The sequence below is a fragment of the Heptranchias perlo genome, chromosome 11, assembly GCF_035084215.1.
Source record: "Heptranchias perlo isolate sHepPer1 chromosome 11, sHepPer1.hap1, whole genome shotgun sequence".
Lineage (NCBI taxonomy): Eukaryota > Metazoa > Chordata > Chondrichthyes > Hexanchiformes > Hexanchidae > Heptranchias > Heptranchias perlo.
Genome location: NC_090335.1, coordinates 42,181,266 through 42,201,980, shown reverse-complemented (window position 1 = coordinate 42,201,980; position 20,715 = coordinate 42,181,266). Strand labels below are relative to the sequence as shown.

At 45.7% G+C, this 20,715-nt stretch overlaps 2 protein-coding genes across 7 annotated transcripts in view; both read left to right on the top strand.

Moving 5' to 3' along the window:
• Positions 1 to 20,715, top strand: part of rpgra (retinitis pigmentosa GTPase regulator a) — a 128,117-nt gene that overhangs the window by 67,962 nt on the left and 39,440 nt on the right. The window lies entirely within an intron of this gene.
• On the top strand, positions 1,067 to 3,448 carry LOC137327246 (uncharacterized). The gene is made up of 2 exons (XM_067992866.1): positions 1,067 to 2,088; positions 2,260 to 3,448. Exons 1-2 carry the CDS (start codon positions 1,158 to 1,160, stop codon positions 3,381 to 3,383), a joined length of 2,055 nt encoding a protein of 684 aa, XP_067848967.1. The 5' UTR covers positions 1,067 to 1,157; the 3' UTR covers positions 3,384 to 3,448.

Below are 20,715 nucleotides of genomic sequence, written 5' to 3'. Positions count from 1 at the left end.
TTTGAATAGTATTTTTCAATGGAGTCTTAACTTGATGCCTTGGTTAAGGTCACTGGATGGTGATATTGTTGATTATCATTTATTTGGCACAATTTGAGATGATTAGCACAGTTAGCAAACTGACAAATATATTTTTTTATCAGAATCTGTCACCTTCCTATTTTTAATCTACTTAATCACAAATGTGATTGTGTGTTTCATCTGTTTTCTTGCTCATCTGTTTTATTATTTGTTACTATTCAGAACACAGTTGTGTGGGCATTAGATTCACCTTTCATTTATTTTTATAATGTAATTCTTAATTTTCTTTTTTCTTTTCATTCATTGCTTTTCATCTGGAATAGAAGAAAGGTGAAAGCTCTGGTAAGGGTGGACAAAGAAAGACTAATTACAGTGTTAAGCACCAGGTTAAAAAACCTACAAAGGTTCCACTGCAAACTCAGTCTCCAAGATTAAATCTGCACACAAGTGTGCTTGAAACAGTGGGAGATGGAAAACATACCAGACATAGTAGTAGCAAAAGTATCAGCAAGGAGAAAAAAATAACTGGCAAAGAAAATACTGCAGCCACGTTGAACCAGTCAGCCTCAGCAAGACACACCCATTTATATGACAGTGCTACAATAAATGAGACACAAAATATTGTGGACAACAAAGTAGCACAAACACATGGCAAACCTGTTAAACCGAAATCTGTAAATTATTCTAGCAAGTCTAGGATAATTAAAACATTGAAGCCTTTCGAAGAAATCTTAGACTTGTCTCCCAATGAAACAAACCCTAAAACAGAAATACCTATTAGAACAGTTAACAGAAAAGCCAAGCCAAGTTCAATGCTGTCCACAAAGCAATATGAACAAAACATTCCAAAACTAAATGAGGAAGCAGCAACGAAGGAAGGAAATAAAGTATTAACATTCAACAAGAAAATCAAAGAAGAAAGCAATAGTGGTATCAGCAAAGATAGAAATAGTAACATAGACAATAGAATTGAAAAGGCAAATAGAAATAAGAGTGTAAAAGGCCATAAATTAATGAAACTTTTTTTTCAAAAAGAGCACTTAGATAAAAAAGTGAAAAGAGAGGGACAAGTAAAAACAAAGCTTGTGCCTCATGAGCAGTTACAGAATGATTTAGAGGGAAATGTGAATGCAGAGATGGAAAAAGAAAATAAATTACAAAAAAAAGTTATGAAAGTAGGCAAAAAAGTAACTGAAAGGGCCATTGTAGATGAAGAATTATTAGCGGAAAGCACTGATTCAGAGGAAGAAGAAGGAGGAAAAGAAATCAAGGAGGAGGAGGCAGCCGACAAAGAAGCTGCTGGAGATGAAGATGATACAACCTTGGGTGAGGGAGATACTGTAGCAGATGAGAAAACTGCTGAAGACAATCAGGAACAAACTGAGGAGAGTACAACTGCTGATAAAACTATGAGTGAGGAAGACGACCAGAGCAAAGAACGAGAGAGTGGGGTAGAAGCAGAGGAAAGAATTGGAAGACAGCATGAAGGTGGCAGTGATGAGGAAAGTGAGAGCGGGGCAGGTGGGAGTGATGAAGACAAGGGTAACGAAGATGTAGACGAAGGTGAGAGTAGAGAAGCTGGCTCTGAGGAAGGTGAGAGTGGGAAACATGGAGATGAGGAAAGTGAGAGGAGGGAAGATGACGATGGCGAGAGTGAGGTAGAGGAAGATGAGACTGATGAAGTTAAGAGTGATGGAGATGACGAGGAGGGTGAGAGCAGGGACGATGAAGAGGAGGGTGAGAGCAGGGAAGATGAAGAGGAGGGTGAGAGCAGGGAAGATGAAGAGGAGGGTGAGAGCAGGGAAGATGAAGAGGAGGGTGAGAGCAGGGAAGATGAAGAGGAGGGTGAGAGCAGGGAAGATGAAGAGGAGGGTGAGAGCAGGGAAGAGGAAGAGGAGGGTGAGAGCAGGGAAGATGAAGAGGAGGGTGAGAGCAGGGAAGATGAAGAGGCGGGTGAGAGCAGGGAAGATGAAGAGGCGGGTGAGAGCAGGGAAGATGAAGAGGAGGGTGAGAGCAGGGAAGATGAAGATGAGGAGGGTGAGAGCAGGGAAGATGAAGATGAGGAGGGTGAGAGCAGGGAAGATGAAGATGAGGAGGGTGAGAGCAGGGAAGATGAAGATGAGGAGGGTGAGAGCAGGGAAGATGAAGATGAGGAGGGTGAGAGCAGGGAAGATGAAGATGAGGAGGGTGAGAGCAGGGAAGATGAAGATGAGGAGGGTGAGAGCAAAGAAGATGAAGATGGGGAGGGTGAGAGCAAGGAAGATGAAGATGGGGAGGGTGAGAGCAAGGAAGATGAAGATGGGGAGGGTGAGAGCAAGGAAGATGAAGATGGGGAGGGTGAGAGCAAAGAAGATGAAGATGGGGAGGGTGAGAGCAAGGAAGATGAAGATGGGGAGGGTGAGAGCAAAGAAGATGAAGATGGGGAGGGTGAGAGCAAGGAAGATGAAGATGGGGAGGGTGAGAGCAAGGAAGATGAAGATGGGGAGGGTGAGAGCAAGGAAGATGAAGATGGGGAGGGTGAGAGCAAGGAAGATGAAGATAGGGAGGGTGAGAGCAAGGAAGATGGAGATGGGGAGGGTGAGAGCAAGGAAGATGAAGATGGGGAGGGTGAGAGCAAGGAAGATGAAGATGGGGAGGGTGAGAGCAAGGAAGATGAAGATGGGGAGGGTGAGAGCAAGGAAGATGAAGATGGGGAGGGTGAGAGCAAGGAAGATGAAGATGGGGAGGGTGAGAGCAAGGAAGATGAAGATGGGGAGGGTGAGAGCAAGGAAGATGAAGATGGGGAGGGTGAGAGCAAGGAAGATGAAGATGGGGAGGGTGAGAGCAAGGAAGATGAAGATGGGGAGGGTGAGAGCAAGGAAGATGAAGATGGGGAGGGTGAGAGCAAGGAAGATGAAGATGAGGAGGGTGAGAGCATGGAAGATGAAGATGGGGAGGGTGAGAGCAAGGAAGATGAAGATGGGGAGGGTGAGAGCAAGGAAGATGAAGATGAGGAGGGTGAGAGCAAGGAAGATGAAGATGAAGAGGAGTGCGAGAGTAGAGAAGATGGATATGATGGTGAGGAAGATGAAAGTAATGAGGAGGAAGATGATGAGGATGAAGAGGGCGAGGAGGGTGAAAGCACTGAAGCAGAGGATGAAGGTGATGAAGGAAGAAATGTAAACAAAATTGAAGATGAAATAGCGAGTAATGATGAGATCGAACAAAAAGAGAAAACAAAAACTAAGAACAAAAATCTTGTTTCGAAAGAACACACTGGTGCAAAGCAAAAAGTGAATCAAAAGCATCGCTCAAAGAAGGAAAAGCCTAACTCTGAACAGTTTTGGAATAATGTGCTACCTCATTACTTAACACTGAAATAAGATTTGGCATCAAAACTATTAGCAAGAAATAAAAGTTTGTCTATCTAGTTGGTCTCCCATGGGATTGCTCACAGAGAAAAATGAAGGTAAAACTTGTGCCTTTCTGCTATTGTCCACTCCTAATTCACATCCTGTGTTGTGTTATTCTGTTTGTCTTTCACTCATTCTGTGGTTTTCATACACTTTCTTCTGTTGTGTGGGCCTCTGTCTCTTTTTCGTAGTGTTCCTGTATGTCTGTCAATTACTATTATGGTGGGATCTGAGCTAAGTGGAAAGAGGTCGGAAGGAGGAAGGGGCAGGCTGCCCAGGAAGTGCTATGACATGTATGGTTGTTAGAGAAATTAGGATTTAGCCTGATAGGGAGTGGAGGAAAGCTGGGGTTTGGCCTGGAAGGGAGCAGTTGATCCAGAGTTGTGGCCCCAACCAGTGTTGGTGAGTTTGGGATGCATTGCAGCATGCAGTTGAGACAGAAACTGTGTTGTGGGACTGTGTGGGAATAGAGAGCTGGAGGACTGCAGTGAGGAGGGAATACAGTAGAACCTGAGGTTGGAGCAGGGAAGGAGCACAGCAAAACCCTGAGGTCTGAAGCTGGAGTGGAGAGGGAGCAGAACAGGCCGATAAGTGAAAAGTAGCTTTGTAATGCTGGCATTGTGTTTCAAAACTAGGAAGTATTATTGCTGTTTTGAGTCAGGGCACAGCGGAGTTCTGGTTTTAAAAGAGGATATAGGGACCTCAGCCTTAGGACCTGCATATCAGGTAATTTCCTAAGCACTAGTCCTGTTTCTTCTTGGTTTTACTTTTGGTAATTGCAGCATAGTGCTTGGAAAATTACCTACTGGACATGAACTGGAGTGAAACACTCCAACAACTTAAGACTTCTGGTCCTGGTCTGCAGCAGTGCCCTGATGTCAGGGAGGCGGGGAATGGAGCCACTTTTAAAACTACTGTGAGGGATGGTGCCGAATCGCAGCACCGGGGTAGAGGTGAGGATGCGTAGCTGGAGTGTTCAAGGTACCTGAGCCTGTTCCGCCATTCACTTAGATCCTGGCTGACCCGTACCTCAATTCCATTTACCTGCTTTTGTACCATATCCCTTGATATCCTTGCCCAACAAAAATCTATTGATCAGTCTTGAAAATTGCAATCACCCAGCATCCACAGCCGTTTGGGGGAAGAGAGTTCCAGATTTTCACTTTGTGTGAAAAAATGCTTCCTAATTACACTCCTGAATGGCCCAGCTCTAATTTTATGATTATTCCCTCTTGTTCTGGATTTCCCCCACCAGAGCAAATAGTTCCTCTGTATCTACTCTATCAAATCCCTTTATCATTTTAAACTCCTCGATTAGACCACCCTCAACCCTATAAACTCAAGGGAATACCAGCCACGTTTATACAACCCATCATAATTTAACCCTTTAAACCCTGGTATCAAGACCTAATGGAGATCTTTAAAATTATGAAGGAGTTTTATAGGGTAGACATAGAGAAGATGTTTCCACTTGTGGGGGACTCCTAAACTAGGAGCCATAAATATAAGATAGTCGCTAATAAATCCAATAAAGAATTCAGGAGAAACTTCTTTATCCAGAGAGTTGCTAGAATGTGGAACTTGCTACGAGATGGAGTGGTTGAGGTGAATAGCAAAATGCCTTTAAGGGGAAGCTAGATAAGTACATGAGGGAGAAAGGAATAGAAGAATATGCAGATAGGATTAGATGAAGTAGGGTGGGTAGAGCCTTATAAACACCAGCACAGACCATTTGGGCCGAATGGCCTGTTCCTGTGCTGTAAATTCGATTGTAATTCTATGAAATGTAATCATTCTGGTGAATCTGTGCTGTACCCCTCCAAGGCCTATATAGCTTTCCTGAGATTCGGTGCCCAAAACTGAACACAGATGGGGTCTGAACAAGGCTCCGTACAACTGAAGCATCGCTTTCTCATTTTTGTATTCCAACCCCCTTGAGATAAAAGTCAACATTCCATTTGCCTTTTTGATTACTTTTTGAACCTGTGAACTAGCTTTTAGTGATTTGTGTACATGGTCATCTAAATCCCATTGCTCCTCCACAGCTCCTAGTCTCTCCCCATTAAGAAAATATTCCGATTTGTCTTTCTTAGATCCAAAGTGGATGTCCTCACACTTTCCCACATTGAACTCCATCTGCCATAGTTTTGCCCATTCATTTAGTGTGTCTATGTCCCTTTTGTAGCTTCTTGCTCCCATCTACAGAACTTACCGTGCCTCCTAACTTAGTGCCATCTGCAAACTTGGATATACAGCTCTTTATTCCTTCGTCCAAGTCATTAATATATATGATAAAAAGTAAGGCTTCAATACAGATCCCTGGGGAATACTGCTTGTCACATCGGAGAATGTTCTTTTTATCCCTATTCTCTGTCTCCTACCTCCCAACCAATTACCGACCCAGGTCACATGGTTTCCTCCAATTCTGTAAGATCTCATTTTTTTCTAATAATTTCTTGTGTGGAACTTTATCAAATGCCTTCTGAAAATCCATATAAACTACGTCCATAGACACTCCCCCTATTGACCATCATCAAAAAATTCAACTAGATTTGTCAGACGTAACCTACCCTTCCCAAATCCATCTCTGATCAGCCAAGTCAGTGAGAGTAAGATCATGGCTGTACCTCCCTAAGCCAATTAGAACATTTTTAATATAGATAAATGGATAGAATTTGCGATTGTTTTTAAAAACAAATGCTTGAGAACTTGCTTCTCCTGTGGTGTTGCTCATGAGAAGTCAGAGCATACAGTTTCTCTCTTACCTGTCTATTGTCTTAGCGTTACTGCTTTCCTCTCTTTCTCTGACTTGCTTGTCTTTCTGTCCTCTCTGCTTCTCTCTTGCTCTTTTCTTCTCTCTCTGTCCTTTTCTACTTTTTTTTTCTTCTTTCATTTTTGGTGGAAAATGGTGGATGGCTTGGCATGACAGGGAAGAGAGTCTGTGAGTATCGTGGGCCACATTTTCCAGTGGTGCGTGCAGGACATCGGTTGGATGGAGAAGAGAGTTGTGATGGCCACAGGGAGCATTTTCAAGTAGTAAATGTGGAGCACCAGTTAAGGGGAGGGATCTGGCCAGAGCCACAGGCTTGCTTCAGGTGGCAGGTGTGAGGAAAGATCTGACCAGGGCAACAAGCAGGTTTTGGGTCGCAGGTGGAATTAGGGATCTGGCCAGGTTGCAGGCTCCTGTCATTCCCTCCCCTCCCATTGCCTTCCCTATTCTTTCTCGTCACCTTCTTGCTTCTTGCCTCTTCCCCTTACAACTGCCCCGTCAATCCCTGCATCCTTCCTCCCCCTCACTGCTACCCATCCCTTCCCCCTACTTCCTACCCTCTCTCCTATTTCCCTTTTCTTCACCACTATCCCCTCCCCTCCCTCAACTCCTTCCCCACATCAACCTTAACTGAAAGCTGATTTCTTAGCAGTAAACTGGGAAGCTGGTAGTTTGCTGTTGAAGCGCTTATTGTACTGTAAACCCTTTGCGTTCATGTATCCCCCTCTCCTACTTGCTTGCCAGTTGCCTTCCCCTTACCTCTATTCTCTAGCCATCCCCTCGCTCATCTACCTGCCCCCCTCACTTCCCTATCCCCTTCCTCCCCACCCCTTTTCCCCCATTATTCCCCTCCCCAACCTCCAGACTGACCTAAAAGCTAATTTCCCAGCACTAAACTGGGTATCCGACAATTTATTTGTTTTTCAAATCATTTATATCATTATAAGCAGACTGTGGTGCTACAAGTGCTTTAAAAAACAAATTGCTGGTTTCCCAGGACAGGGACAGGCATCAGGGTCAATGGGTGTATAGGAACTGCAACAGCAAGGCCCAAAGACCACAGGGCAGGAAAGAAAGTAGCCGAGGCTCGAGCCCCATGGTGGCAAGGAGCAACTGAGATTGGGTGGAGGGAGGATGCTGATGGTGGCCGGGGGACACTGCTGACGGTGGAAAAAGTGCTGATGGATTCAGAAGTGAGGCACATTGGAGAAGAGTGGTCAAGAATGGAAGGGGGATGCCAATGGCGGTGGAAGCAGGAACAGTAAGGGGGTTGCAAATAAAATTTAAACATTTACAGTAGAATTAAAATATTTTTTTATAAAAAAAAATCTGGAATGTTTAATAGGCCTGAAGCAGCTCCACCCAGGCTGAATACTTGGAGGAGGTCAAGAGTGCCATCTACCTTGAACACCAAGTAATGCATGTCTCAGGAGCTAAGTCGAAAGATATGACGAACTAGCATAGTAAAAATAGTGTGACACAAGTGTGACTGTGACATCTCCCTCCCCCCACCCCCCGACACTGACCAGCATCCACACCACCTGCTCCTACACTTCCCCACTGAGCAGGATGCCTACAACCTGACCCAATTCTTTCCCCTCTTTCTCTCCCACCACCCCCCCCCCCCCAAAAAAAGAAGTAGCATATCCACCAAGTATAATAAATGACAAGTTAAACAAAAAAGTTTTAATTTTGTATCAGAAAGCATAACTAAAGCTACCTCAAAAAAGAAGCCTAAGTTAGACTCTACAGGAAATGACAGAATTAACATCCTGAAAATAGACCAGAGATCAGAAGAAAGTTTATTTTGTCCAACGAGTAGTGGATTAATGGATGACTCCCAACGAAAGCAGTTATTGTTTTGATCAAATCTTTACAATAAATACCCTTTTAAGAATAGGATTGAATGGTGTAAAAGTAAGAATAGATAACGATGGTCAAATACCCCAGAGAGTGCAATGATTCTGTGCTGCTGGGAACATGGATGTGTCATTTGAGAATTCAGCTGGTCAGAGTTGAATTTTATGATTTGAAAGGTTGGATTGGTATCACAGAAATTCATTACTTTAGGAGACTGGAAACATTTCACAGTTTTATCTTCTAGCAGATTTACCTGTGGTTGGATGCCTCCTACAGGAGTCTAGAATAGAACAAATTTTACATTGTCACAAAGGGAAGGGCCTTTCTAAAAACTGACTTAGGGAGAGCAGGGGAAGCAGCTGATGCAATGCACCCCTTCTGAGACAATAGACTGCTTCTCTTGGGGCAGGTTGCAGGCTCATTAATGGCATTCGTTAGTAGTATAAAATTGCATAAGTGTCCAAAACAGTATTTTTAAATATTAGTGTGTAATAAGCTGCTATCTATGACTATGTGTGATTACACTTGGAACTGTTGCCACAGTAATTATTTGAATGAACTAAATTGCACTATATAAACTATGCAGCATTCATGTCCACTTTATTCTAATGTATTTATATTTTTATAGTACACTTGTATAAAATTATACATTTTTAACATATCTTTTAAACCACATTCATAATTGTATCATTGTATATTATGTATTACAGTGAAAAGAGCAATTTCAAATTATTCATCTGTTTTTCATTAAAGCTGCTCTTGTTCAAACAGGTTTGAGAAACTATATTGTAGTGTGCTCCTTTATGTATGATCAATCCTGTTATTTCTTCATATTAGGGGTGTGTGTTTTTTAAAAATGAGTTCAATAGAATTCAATGGAGGGCACAACTCTACAAGGGGTACAGGAGCAAAAAGATCTGGGGATATATGTGGTGTTGAGATATGAAAACATTCAGAGATGACATTATAGCTCTGAGTCTATGCCTTTCCCTCAAGTCTTGCAAGGCTCTGTGCCAAAAGCCCTGGCATGTTTGAGGAATCTCCACAAACTTCAAAGTGTCTCATGCAAAATTCATGTCACAGTTGCACCTGATTGGCTCAAACATTATTCATAAAACAACAATAAAACCAGAATGAAACCGGTAGGGGACCTACTGGTGAATTAAAAAGAAAAATAATTTTGATTTGAACCGATGAATCTTTCTGAGCAACTGCAATTACCTACTAATTGACCTCAGGGTGTGCTTTGCTAAGATTTACATTTTCAAATGTTGTATTTGTAAACAAATGTGGAAAGGTTGAATAAACACTTGAGTACTCTTTTAAAAAAAACCATCAGGATCAAGTCAGAAATTCTCCTTTGCAGCCAAAAAAGAAGAAAAACTGCAGGTTGTGTTTGGACTCAAGTAAAAGCTTCTGGTAATATAATGGAATATTGCTTGTTTCATGTGGCTGAAAATTGACATGGAGGGTAGTAACTGATAGTGTAACGTGTGTTGTATTTGTCAGTGGCTGAAGCAGTGGAATTTCATTTTTTTTAAATTATTCGTTCATGGGATGTGGGCGTCGCTGGCAAGGCCGGCATTTATTGCCCATCCCTAATTGCCCTTGAGAAGGTGGTGGTGAGCCACCTTCTTGAACCGCTGCTGTCTGTGTGGTGAAGGTTCTCCCACAGTGCTGTTAGGAAGGGAGTTCCAGGATTTTGACCCAGCGATGATGAAGGAACGGCGATATATTTCCAAGTCGGGATGGTGTGTGACTTGGAGGGGAACGTGCAGGTGGTGGTGTTCCCATGTACCTGCTGCTCTTGTCCTTCTAGGTGATAGAGGTCGCGGGTTTGGGAGGTGCTGTCGAAGAAGCCTTGGTGAGTTGCTGCAGTGCATCCTGTGGATGGTACACACTGCAGCTACTGTGCGCCGGTGGTGAAGGGAGTGAATGTTTAGGGTGGTGGATGGGGTGCCAATCAAGCAGGCTGCTTTGTCCTGGATGGTGTCATAGAGTCATAGAGTCATACAGCACGGATAGAGGCCCTTCGGCCCATCGTGTCCGCGCCGGCCATCAGCCCTGTCTACTCTAATCCCATATTCCAGCATTTGGTCCGTAGCCTTGTATGCTATGGCATTTCAAGTGCTCATCCAAATGCTTCTTGAATGTTGTGAGGGTTCCTGCCTCCACAACCCTTTCAGGCAGTGAGTTCCAGACTCCAACCACCCTCTGGGTGAAAAAGTTCTTTCTCAAATCCCCTCTAAACCTCCCGCCTTTTACCTTGAATCTATGTCCCCTTGTTATAGAACCCTCAACGAAGGGAAAAAGCTCCTTAGTATCCATCCTATCTGTGCCCCTCATAATTTTGTACACCTCAATCATGTCCCCCCTCAGCCTCCTCTGCTCCAAGGAAAACAAACCCAATCTTCCCAGTCTCTCTTCATAGCTGAAGCGCTCCAGCCCTGGTAACATCCTGGTGAATCTCCTCTGCACCCTCTCCAAAGCGATCACATCCTTCCTGTAGTGTGGCGACCAGAACTGCACACAGTACTCCAGCTGTGGCCTAACCAGTGTTTTATACAGCTCCATCATAACCTCCTTGCTCTTATATTCTATGCCTCGGCTAATAAAGGCAAGTATCCCATATGCCTTCTTTACCACCTTATCTACCTGTTCCGCCGCCTTCAGGGATCTGTGAACTTGCACACCAAGATCCCTCTGACCCTCTGTCTTGCCTAGGGTCCTCCCGTTCATTGTGTATTCCCTTGCCTTGTTAGTCCCTCCAAAGTGCATCACCTCGCACTTTTCCGGGTTAAATTCCATTTGCCACTGTTCCGCCCATCTGACCAACCCATCTATATCGTCCTGCAGACTGAGGCTATCCTCCTCACTATTTACCACCCTACCAATCTTTGTATCATCAGCGAACTTACTGATCATACCTTTTACATTCATATCCAAGTCATTAATGTAGACCACAAACAGCAAGGGACCCAGCACCGATCCCTGTGGTACCCCACTGGCCACAGGCTTCCAGTCACAAAAACAACCTTCGACCATCACCCTCTGCCTTCTGCCACTAAGCCAGTTTTGTATCCAAAGTGTCGAGTTTCTTGAGTGTTGTTGGAGCTGCACTCATCCAGGCAAATGGAGAGTATTCCATCACACTCGTGACTTATCTCAAGCCAGCTATAATGTTCATCTTGTCACACAGCAAAAGTCCATACCAAAGTGGGGTTTCAGCAGATTTGTTTAGAGAATCTAAATTAAATGTACCAATCTTTCAAAAGCCTGTACCATTGGGTTTTTCAAGATGTTGGTGTATGCTGTACACAAGTTGCCACTTTCAGAGAAGTAAACCAAATCCCATAGGGAGAGAAAATGCCATGAGGCAAGTTACTTCATGTTTCATCATTAGGCTGAATTTTCCAAGTCTGCAGCCTTAGATGATTGTACACCTGATAACTGAAGTAATTTGGGGGTGAAATTCATCTTTGGTAGAGGCCCAAAATGGGGAGGGAATGAATCGGCTGAACATTATAAACCCCTTCCGATTTTCCTTTCTGTTCCTGTGCTGCCTTTTTACCCCGATCAACAAAACACTGCTGACAGTGCCCACTCCGAAAACAAGTTACCCAATTTGATGGGAAATCCACTTAGACTGCTGTTCGTTTGATCTGAAAACCTTTTGAAATGAACTGTTTGTTAACAGCCACTTTAATTATCCATCCCAGTCCCACTCTGACCTCGGCCTCCTACATTGTTCCAATGAAGCTCAACGCAAGGTCAAGGAACAGCACCTCATCTTTCGATTAGGCACTTTACAGCCTTCCAGCCTCAACATTGAGTTCAACAACTTCAGATCGTAACCTCCGTTCCCATTTTCTCAGACAGTGGGTGCTGGTAATGCTTCTGCTGTAACCACTTACACCTCCTTTGGACCCATCTTTTGTTTCTTTATTATTCGATTGCCACCCCCTTTTGCCTTGCACCATCATCCCTTTTGTAATAAAATCACACCTGCCCTCCACCCCTATCACAGACCTTTCATTTTGTTGTTTCCTTTCCCCCCCCCCTCCCTCCTTTCTTCCTGGCTCTGTACTTGCTTATAAACTGTTAAATCTCTAACTTCTTCCAGTTCTAACGAAAGGTCATCGACCTGAAACATTAACTCTGTTTCTGTCTTCGCAGACGCTGCCTGACCTGCTGAGTGTTTCCAGCATTTTCTGGTTTTATTTCAGATTTCCAGCATTTGCAGTATTTTACTTTTGTATTGATTATTTGCACTGTTTCTCATCTTTCTTTCAACTACTGCACTCACATTTTCAACCTGCCTTTTCATATTTAAGAACTCCATACTTGCTTTCTGCTCATAGACCCATCTCTTTGTCATAAGGACAAAAGACCATCAGTCCAGGACTCTAAACCATGGACAGAATATTTATTCAAAGTCCTTGGTGCATATCACCCTCCCAAATCCAGAGGCCTGGACTAAAATCCAGAGTCATGAGTTCAAATCCCGCCACGGCAGCTGGCATATTTAAATTCAATTAATTAATTTAAAAATTCAATTAATTAAATAAAAAAATCTGGAATTAAAATACTAGTATCAGTAATGATGGCCATGAAACTACCGGATTGTCGTAAAAACCCATCTGGTTCACGAATGTCCTTTAGGGAAGGAAACCTGCCGTCCTTACCCGGTCTGGCCTATATGTGACTCCAGACCCACAGCATTGTGGTTGATTCTTAATTGCCCTCTGAAATGGCCGAGCAAGTCACTCAGTTGTAAAACCTCGCTACGAAAAGTCATAATAAGAATAAAACCGGACGGACCACCCGGCATCGGACCACGAGGCACCGGACACGACAACGGCAAAACACCAAGCCCAGTCGACCCTGCAAGGTCCTCCTTACTAACATCTGGGGACTTGTGCCAAAATTGGGAGAGCTGTCCCACAGACTAGTCAAGCAACAGCCTGACATAGCCATACTCACAGAATCATATCTTTCAGCCAACATCCCAGACTCTTCCATCTCCATCCCTGGGTATGTCCTGTCCCACCGGCAGGACAGACCCACCAGAGGTGGCGGTACAGTGATATACAGTCAGGAGGGAGTGGCCCTGGGAGTCCTCAACATTGACTCTGGACCCCATGAAATCTCATGGCATCAGGTCAAACATGGGCAAGGAAACCGCCTGCTGATTACCACCTACCGTCCTCCCTCAGCTGATGAATCAGTCCTCCTCCATGTTGAGCACCACTTGGAGGAAGCACTGAGGGTAGCAAGGGCACAGAATGTACTCTGGGTGGGGGACTTCAATGTCTATCACCAAGAGTGGCTCGGTAGCACCACTACTGACCGAGCTGGCCGAGTCCTGAAGGACATAGCTGCTAGACTGGGCCTGCGGCAGGTGGTGAGCGAACCAACACGAGGGAAAAACTTACTTGACCTCGTCCTCACCAATCTACCTGTCGCAAATGCATCTGTCCATGACAGTATTGGTAGGAGTGACCACCGCACAGTCCTCGTGGAGATGAAGTCCCGTCTTCGCACTGAGGACACCATCCAACGTGTTGTGTGGCACTACCACCGTGCTAAATTGGATAGATTCAGAATGGATCTAGCAGCTCAAAACTGGGCATCCATGAGGCGCTGTGGGCCATCAGCAGCAGCAGAATTGTATTCCAGCACAATCTGTAACCTCATGGCCCGGCATATTCCTCACTCTACCATTACCAACAAGCCAGGGGATCAACCCTGGTTCAATGAGGAGTGTAGAAGAGCATGCCAGGAGCAGCACCAGGCGTACCTAAAAATGAGGTGCCAACCTGGTGAAGCTACAACTCAGGACTACATGCATGCTAAACAGCGAAAGCAACATGCTATAGACAGAGCTAAGCGATTCCACAACCAACGAATCAGATCAAAGCTCTGCAGTCCTGCCACATCCAGTCGTGAATGGTGGTGGACAATTAAACAACTAACGGGAGGAGGAGGCTCTGCAAACATCCCCATTCTCAATGATGGCGGAGTCCAGCACGTGAGTGCAAAAGACAAGGCTGAAGTGTTTGCAACCATCTTTAGCCAGAAGTGCCGAGTGGATGATCCATCTCAGCCTCCTCCCGATATCCCCACCATCACGGAAGCCAGTCTTCGGCCAATTCGATTCACTCCACGTGATATCAAGAAACGGCTGAGTGCACTGGATACAGCAAAGGCTATGGGCTCCGACAACATCCCAGCAGTAGTGCTGAAGACTTGTGCTCCAGAACTAGCTGCGCCTCTAGCCAAGCTGTTCCAGTACAGCTACAACACTGGCATCTACCCGACAATGTGGAAAATTGCCCAGGTATGTCCTGTCCTGTCCACAAAAAGCAGGACAAATCCAATCCGGCCAATTACCGGCCATCAGTCTACTCTCAATCATCAGCAAAGTGATGGAAGGTGTCGTCGACAGTGCTATCAAGCGGCACTTACTCACCAATAACCTGCTCACCGATGCTCAGTTTGGGTTCCACCAGGACCACTCGGCTCCAGACCTCATTACAGCCTTGGTCCAAACATGGACAAAAGAGCTGAATTCCAGAGGTGAGGTGAGAGTGACTGCCCTTGACATCAAGGCAGCATTTGACCGAGTGTGGCACCAAGGAGCCCTAGTAAAATTGAAGTCACTGGGAATCAGGGGGAAAACTCTCCAGTGGCTGGAGTCATACCTAGCACAAAGGAAGATGGTAGCGGTTGTTGGAGGCCAATCATCTCAGCCCCAGGGCATTGCTGCAGGAGTTCCTCAGGGCAGTATCCTAGGCCCAACCATCTTCAGCTGCTTCATCAATGACCTTCCCTCCATCATAAGGTCAGAAATGGGGATGTTTGCTGATGACTGCACATTGTTCAGTTCCATTCGCAACCCCTCAGATAATGAAGCAGTCCAAGCCTGCATGCAGCAAGACCTGGACAACATCCAGGCTTGGGCTGATAAGTGGCAAGTAACATTCGCGCCAGATAAGTGCCAGGCAATGACCATCTCCAACAAGAGAGAGTCTAACCACCTCCCCTTGACGTTCAACGGCATTACCATCGCCGAATCCCCCACCATCAACATCCTGGGGGTCACCATTGACCAGAAACTTAACTGGACCAGCCATATAAATACTGTGGCTACGAGAGCAGGTCAGAAGCTGTGTATTCTGCGGCGAGTGACTCACCTCCTGACTCCCCAAAGCCTTTCCACCATCTACAAGGCACAAGTCAGGAGTGTGATGGAATACTCTCCACTTGCCTGGATGAGTGCATCTCCAACAACACTCAAGAAGCTCGACACCATCCAAGATAAAGCAGCCCGCTTGATTGGCACCCCATCCACCACCCTAAACATTCACTCCCTTCACCACCGGCGCACTGTGGCTGCAGTGTGCACCATCCACAGGATGCACTGCAGCAACTCGCCAAGGCTTCTTCGACAGCACCTCCCAAACCCGCGACCTCTACCACCTAGAAGGACGAGAGCAGCAGGCGCATGGGAACAACACCACCTGCACGTTCCCCTCCAAGTCACACACCATCCCGACTTGGAAATATATCGCCGTTCCTTCATTGTCACTGGGTCAAAATCCTGGAACTCCCTTCCTAACAGCACTGTGGGAGAACCGTCACCACACGGACTGCAGCGGTTCAAGAAGGCGTCTCACCACCACCTTCTCGAGGGCAATTAGGGATGGGCAATAAATGCTGGCCTCGCCAGAGATGCCCACATCCCGTGAACGAATAAAAAAAAAGTTTCCTGCAACTTCTTCACCAAAATCTCCCCCCTCATCTTGTCACATATTCTTTGCAACAAGCATCTCCTCCACCTCAGTGATTTCAGCCTTTACCGAAATGAGAATCATAGAATGATACAGCGTGGAAGGAGGCCATTGGGCCATCATGCCTGCTCTTTGAAAGAGCTATCCAATTAGTCCCACTCCTCTGCTCTTTCCCCATAGACCTGCAAATTTTTCCCCTCAAAGTATTTACCCAATTCCCTTTTGAAAGTTATTAATGAATCTGCATCCACCACCCTTTCAGGCAGTGCATTCCGGATGATAACAACTTGCTGCCTAATTTTTTTTCCCCCTCATTTCGCCTCTGGTTCTTTTGCCAATCACCTTAAATCTGTGTCCTCTGGTTACCGATCCTTCTGCCACTGGAAACAGTTTCTCCTTATTTACTCTATCAAAACCCTTCACGATTTTGAGTACCTCTACCAAATATCCCCTTAACCTTCTCTGCTCTAAGGAGAACTACCCCAGTTTCTGTCGTCTTTCCGCATAACTAAAGTCTTTCATCACTCTAGTAAATCTCCTCTGCACCCTCTCTAAGGCCTTGACATCATTTCTAAAGTGTGGTGCCCAGAATTGGCCACAATATTCCAGCTGGAGTCTAACCAGTGTTTTATATAGGTTTAGCATAACTTCCTGGCTTTTGTACTCTATGCCTCTATTTATAAAGCCAAGGGTATGCCTTTTCAACTTGTCCTGCCACCTTCAAAACTTTTCTACACATCCAGCTCTACCTCACAACCACCTCCCTCGACCTCTCCACTGTCTCTCAGTTGTCACATTGCTTCGCTGACATCCAGTACTGGATGACCATAAATTTCCTCCAATTAAATGTTGAGAAGACCGAAGCCATTGTCTTTGGTCCCCGCCGCAAACTCTGTTCCCTAGCCACCGACTCCATCCCTCTCCCTGGCCACTGTCTGAGGCTGAACCAGATTGCTTGCAACATTGGCATCCTATTTGACCCTGAGATGAGCTTCCGACCGGCTACTTCCACCTCCATAACATCGTCTGTCTCCGCTCCTGCCTCAGCTCATCTCATCTGCTGCTGAAACCCTCATCTGACAGAGGTCTGTTCCCTCCAGACTGGACTATTCCAATGCTCTTCTGGCTGGCCTCCCACTCTCCATAAACTTGAGCTCATCCAAAACTCTGCTGCCTGTATCCTAACTCACACCATTTCCCGTTCTCCCATCACTCCTGTGCTCGCTGACCTACATTGGCTCCCGGTCCGGGAATGCCTTGATTTTAAAATTCTCATTCTTGTTTTCAAATCCCTCCATGGCCTCGCCCCTCCCTATCTCTGTAACCTCCTCCAGCCTTACAACCCTCCGCAATCTCTGCGCTCCCCCGATTCTTGCCTCTTATGCATCCCTGATTTTAATCGCTCCACCATTGGCGACCGTGCCTTCAGCTGTCTAGGCCCTAAGCTCTGGAATTCCTCCCTAAGCCTCTCCGCCTCGCTACCTCTCTCTCCTCCTTTAAGATGCTCCTTAAAACCTACCTCTTTGACCAAGCTTTGGTCACCTGTCCTAATACCTCCTTATGTGGCTCGTTGTCAAATTTTGTTTGATAACGCTCTTGTGAAGCGCCTAGGGACGTTTTACTACGTTAAAGGCACTATATAAATGCAAGTTGTTACTGTTGTTGTACACCCCCAGGTCTCCCTGTTCCTACACCCCTTTAAAGTTGTACCATTTAGTTTATATTGCCGCTTCTCATTCTTCCTACCAAAATGAATCACTTCACACTTCTCTGTTAAATTTCATCTGCCATGTGTCTGCCCATTTCACCAGTCTGTCTATGTCTTCCTGAAGTCTGTTACTATCTTTACTGTTTACTACATTTCCGAATTTCTGCTTATCTGCAAACTTCCGCAACGTTGCTGCCACTGTCAACCTGCACAAGAGCTCCATTGCTACCACCTTTGACACCTTAATCCCCACACAGTCCCTCATATCCAAGCTCTGTCATTAGCCCATACAGTTCCCACCCCATGGCTTTTATGCCTGAAATTTATCAGCTTCAGTGCACCTGATATGTGCCTGGATTGGTTGTTCATCACCAGATCTGACTCGACTACCTTAAAGAATATTTCATCTCCTTCTCCATGGCCAAATCTTTGTCCTATTCCAGAATTATCCTTGAGGGTAAGGACTTGTTTTCTTATTAACAATTCACCTCCTTCAACTCCCTTCTTCATCCATCTTGACCTCCAACATCAAGTGTGAGGAGCTAATAGACATTTTTTATCTTGAAAAGCTAACCGCTCAGCTGCCTCGACCTCCTTCTCTTCATCCTCCCTTGCTGTTGATTTCCCCTGCCCTACCCATACTGCATCCCTGGCCTTAAGTCATTATGTCAGTCTTGGCTCAGTGGTAACAGTCTTGCCTCTGAGTCAAAAGGTCATGGGTTCAAGTCTCACTCAAGAGATGAGCAAATAATCCATGCTGATACTGAGGGAGCACTGCATTGCTGGACGTGCCGTCTTTTGGATGAGACGTTAAACCGAGACCCCCCTTCTCTCAGGCGCACGTGAAAGATCCCATGGCACAATTTAAAGAAAGGCAGGGGAATGCTATTCGTGTCCTGGCCAATAATATCCCTCAACCAAGACAACTAAAACAGATTATCTGGTCCTGTATCTAATTGCAGTTTGTGGAACCTTGCTGTCTGCAAATTGGTTGCTGCGTTTCCCTACAGTACATGATTACACTTAAAAAGTACTTAATTTACTGTAAAGAGCTTTGGGACATCCTGAGCTAATGAAAGGCGTTATATAAATGCATCAGTAATGGTGACCATGAAACTACCGGATTGTCATAAAAACCCACCTGGTTCACTATTGTCCTTTAGGGAAGGAAACCTGTCCCACTTACCCGGTCTGGCCTATATGTGATCCTGGACCCACAGCAATGTGGCTGATTCTTAATTGCCCTCTGAAATGGCCAAGCAAGACACACAGTTGTACAATCCAGCAAAAAAAAGTCATCGTAAGAATAAAACCGGACGGACCACCCGGCATCGGACCACTAGACACCAGACATGACAAAGGCAAACCAAGCCCAGTCGACCCTGCAAACATCTGGGGACTTGTGCCAAAATTGGGAGAGCTGTCCCACAGACTAGTCAAGCAACAGTCTGACATAGCCGTACTCACAGAATCATACCTTTCAGCCAACATCCCAGACTCCTCCAACACTATCCCTGGGTATGTCCTGTCCGACCAGGACAGATCCACCAGCAGCAGCAACCTCCTGCTGATTACCACCTACCGTCCTGATGATAAATCAGTCCTCCTCCATGTTGAGCACCACTTGGAGGAAGCACTGAGGGTAGCAAGGGCACAGAATGTACTCTGGGTAGGGGACTTCAATGTCCATTACCAAGAGTGGCTCGGAAGCACCGCAACTGACCGAGCTGGCCGAGTCCTGAAGGACATAGCTGCCGGACTGGGCCTGCGGCAGGTGGTGAGAGAACCAACACGAGGGAAAAACCTACTTGACCTTGTCTTCACCAATCAACTTGTCACAGATGCATCTGTCCATGATGGTGTTGGTAGGAGGGACCATCGCACAGTCCTTGTGTTGTGTGGCACTACCAACGTGCTAAATGGGATAGATCAGATCTAGCAGCTCAAAACTGGGCATCCATGAGACGCTGTGGGCCATCAGCAGCCGCAGAATTGTATTCCAGCACAATCTGTAACCCCGTGGCCCGGCATATCCCTCACTCTACCATTACCAACAAGTCAGGGGATCAACCTGGTTCCATGAGGAGTGTAGAAGAGCATGCCCAGAGCAGCACCAGGCGAACCTAAAAATGAGATGCCAACCTGGTGAAGCTACAACACAGGACTACATGCATGCTAAACAGTGGAAGCAGCATGCTATAGACAGAGTTAAGCGATCTCACAACCAACGGATCAGATCAAAATTCTGCAGTCCTGCCACATCCAGTCATGAATGGTGGTGGACAATTAAACAACTAACGGGAGGAGGAGGCTCCATGAACATCCCCATCCTCAATGATGACAGAGTCCAGCACGTGAGTGCAAAAGACAAGGCTGAAACATTTGCAACCATCTTCAGCCAGAAGTGCCAAGTGGATGATCCATCTTGGCCTCCTCCCGATATCCCCACCATCAAAGGAGCCAGTCTTCAGCCAATTCGATTCACTCCACGTGATATCAAGAAACGGCTGAGTGCACTTGACACAGCAAAGGCTATGGGCCCCGACAACATCCTGGCTGTAGTGCTAAAGACTTGTGCTCCAGAACTAACCGCGATCTTATTGAAACATATAAGATTGTGAAGGGGCTTGATCGGGTGGATGCAGTAAGGATGTTCCCAAAGATGGGTGAAACTAGAACTAGGGGGCATAATCTTAGAATAAGGGGCTGCTCTTTCAAAACTGAGATGAGGAGAAACTTCTTCACTCAGAGTGTGGTAGGTCTGTGGAATTTGCTGCCCCAGGAAGCTGTGGAAGCTACATCATTAGATAAATTTAAAACAGAAATAGACAGTTTTCTAGAAGTAAAGGGAATTAGGGGTTATGGGGAGCGGGCAGGAAATTGGACATGAAGCTGAGTTCGGATCGGTCAATGCCCTGTGGGTGGCGGAGAGGGCCCAGGGGCTGTGTGGCCGGGTCCTGCTCCTACTTCTTGTGTTCTTTAGATTTGTGGTTGGGATCAGATCAGCCATGATCTTATCGAATGGCGGAGCAGGCTCGAGGGGCCGATTGGCCTACTCCTGCTCCAATTTCTTATGTTCTTATGTTCTTATGTAGCCAAACTGTTCCAGTACAGCTACAACACTGGCATCTACGCAACAAAATGGAAAATTGCCCAGTTATGTCCTGTTCA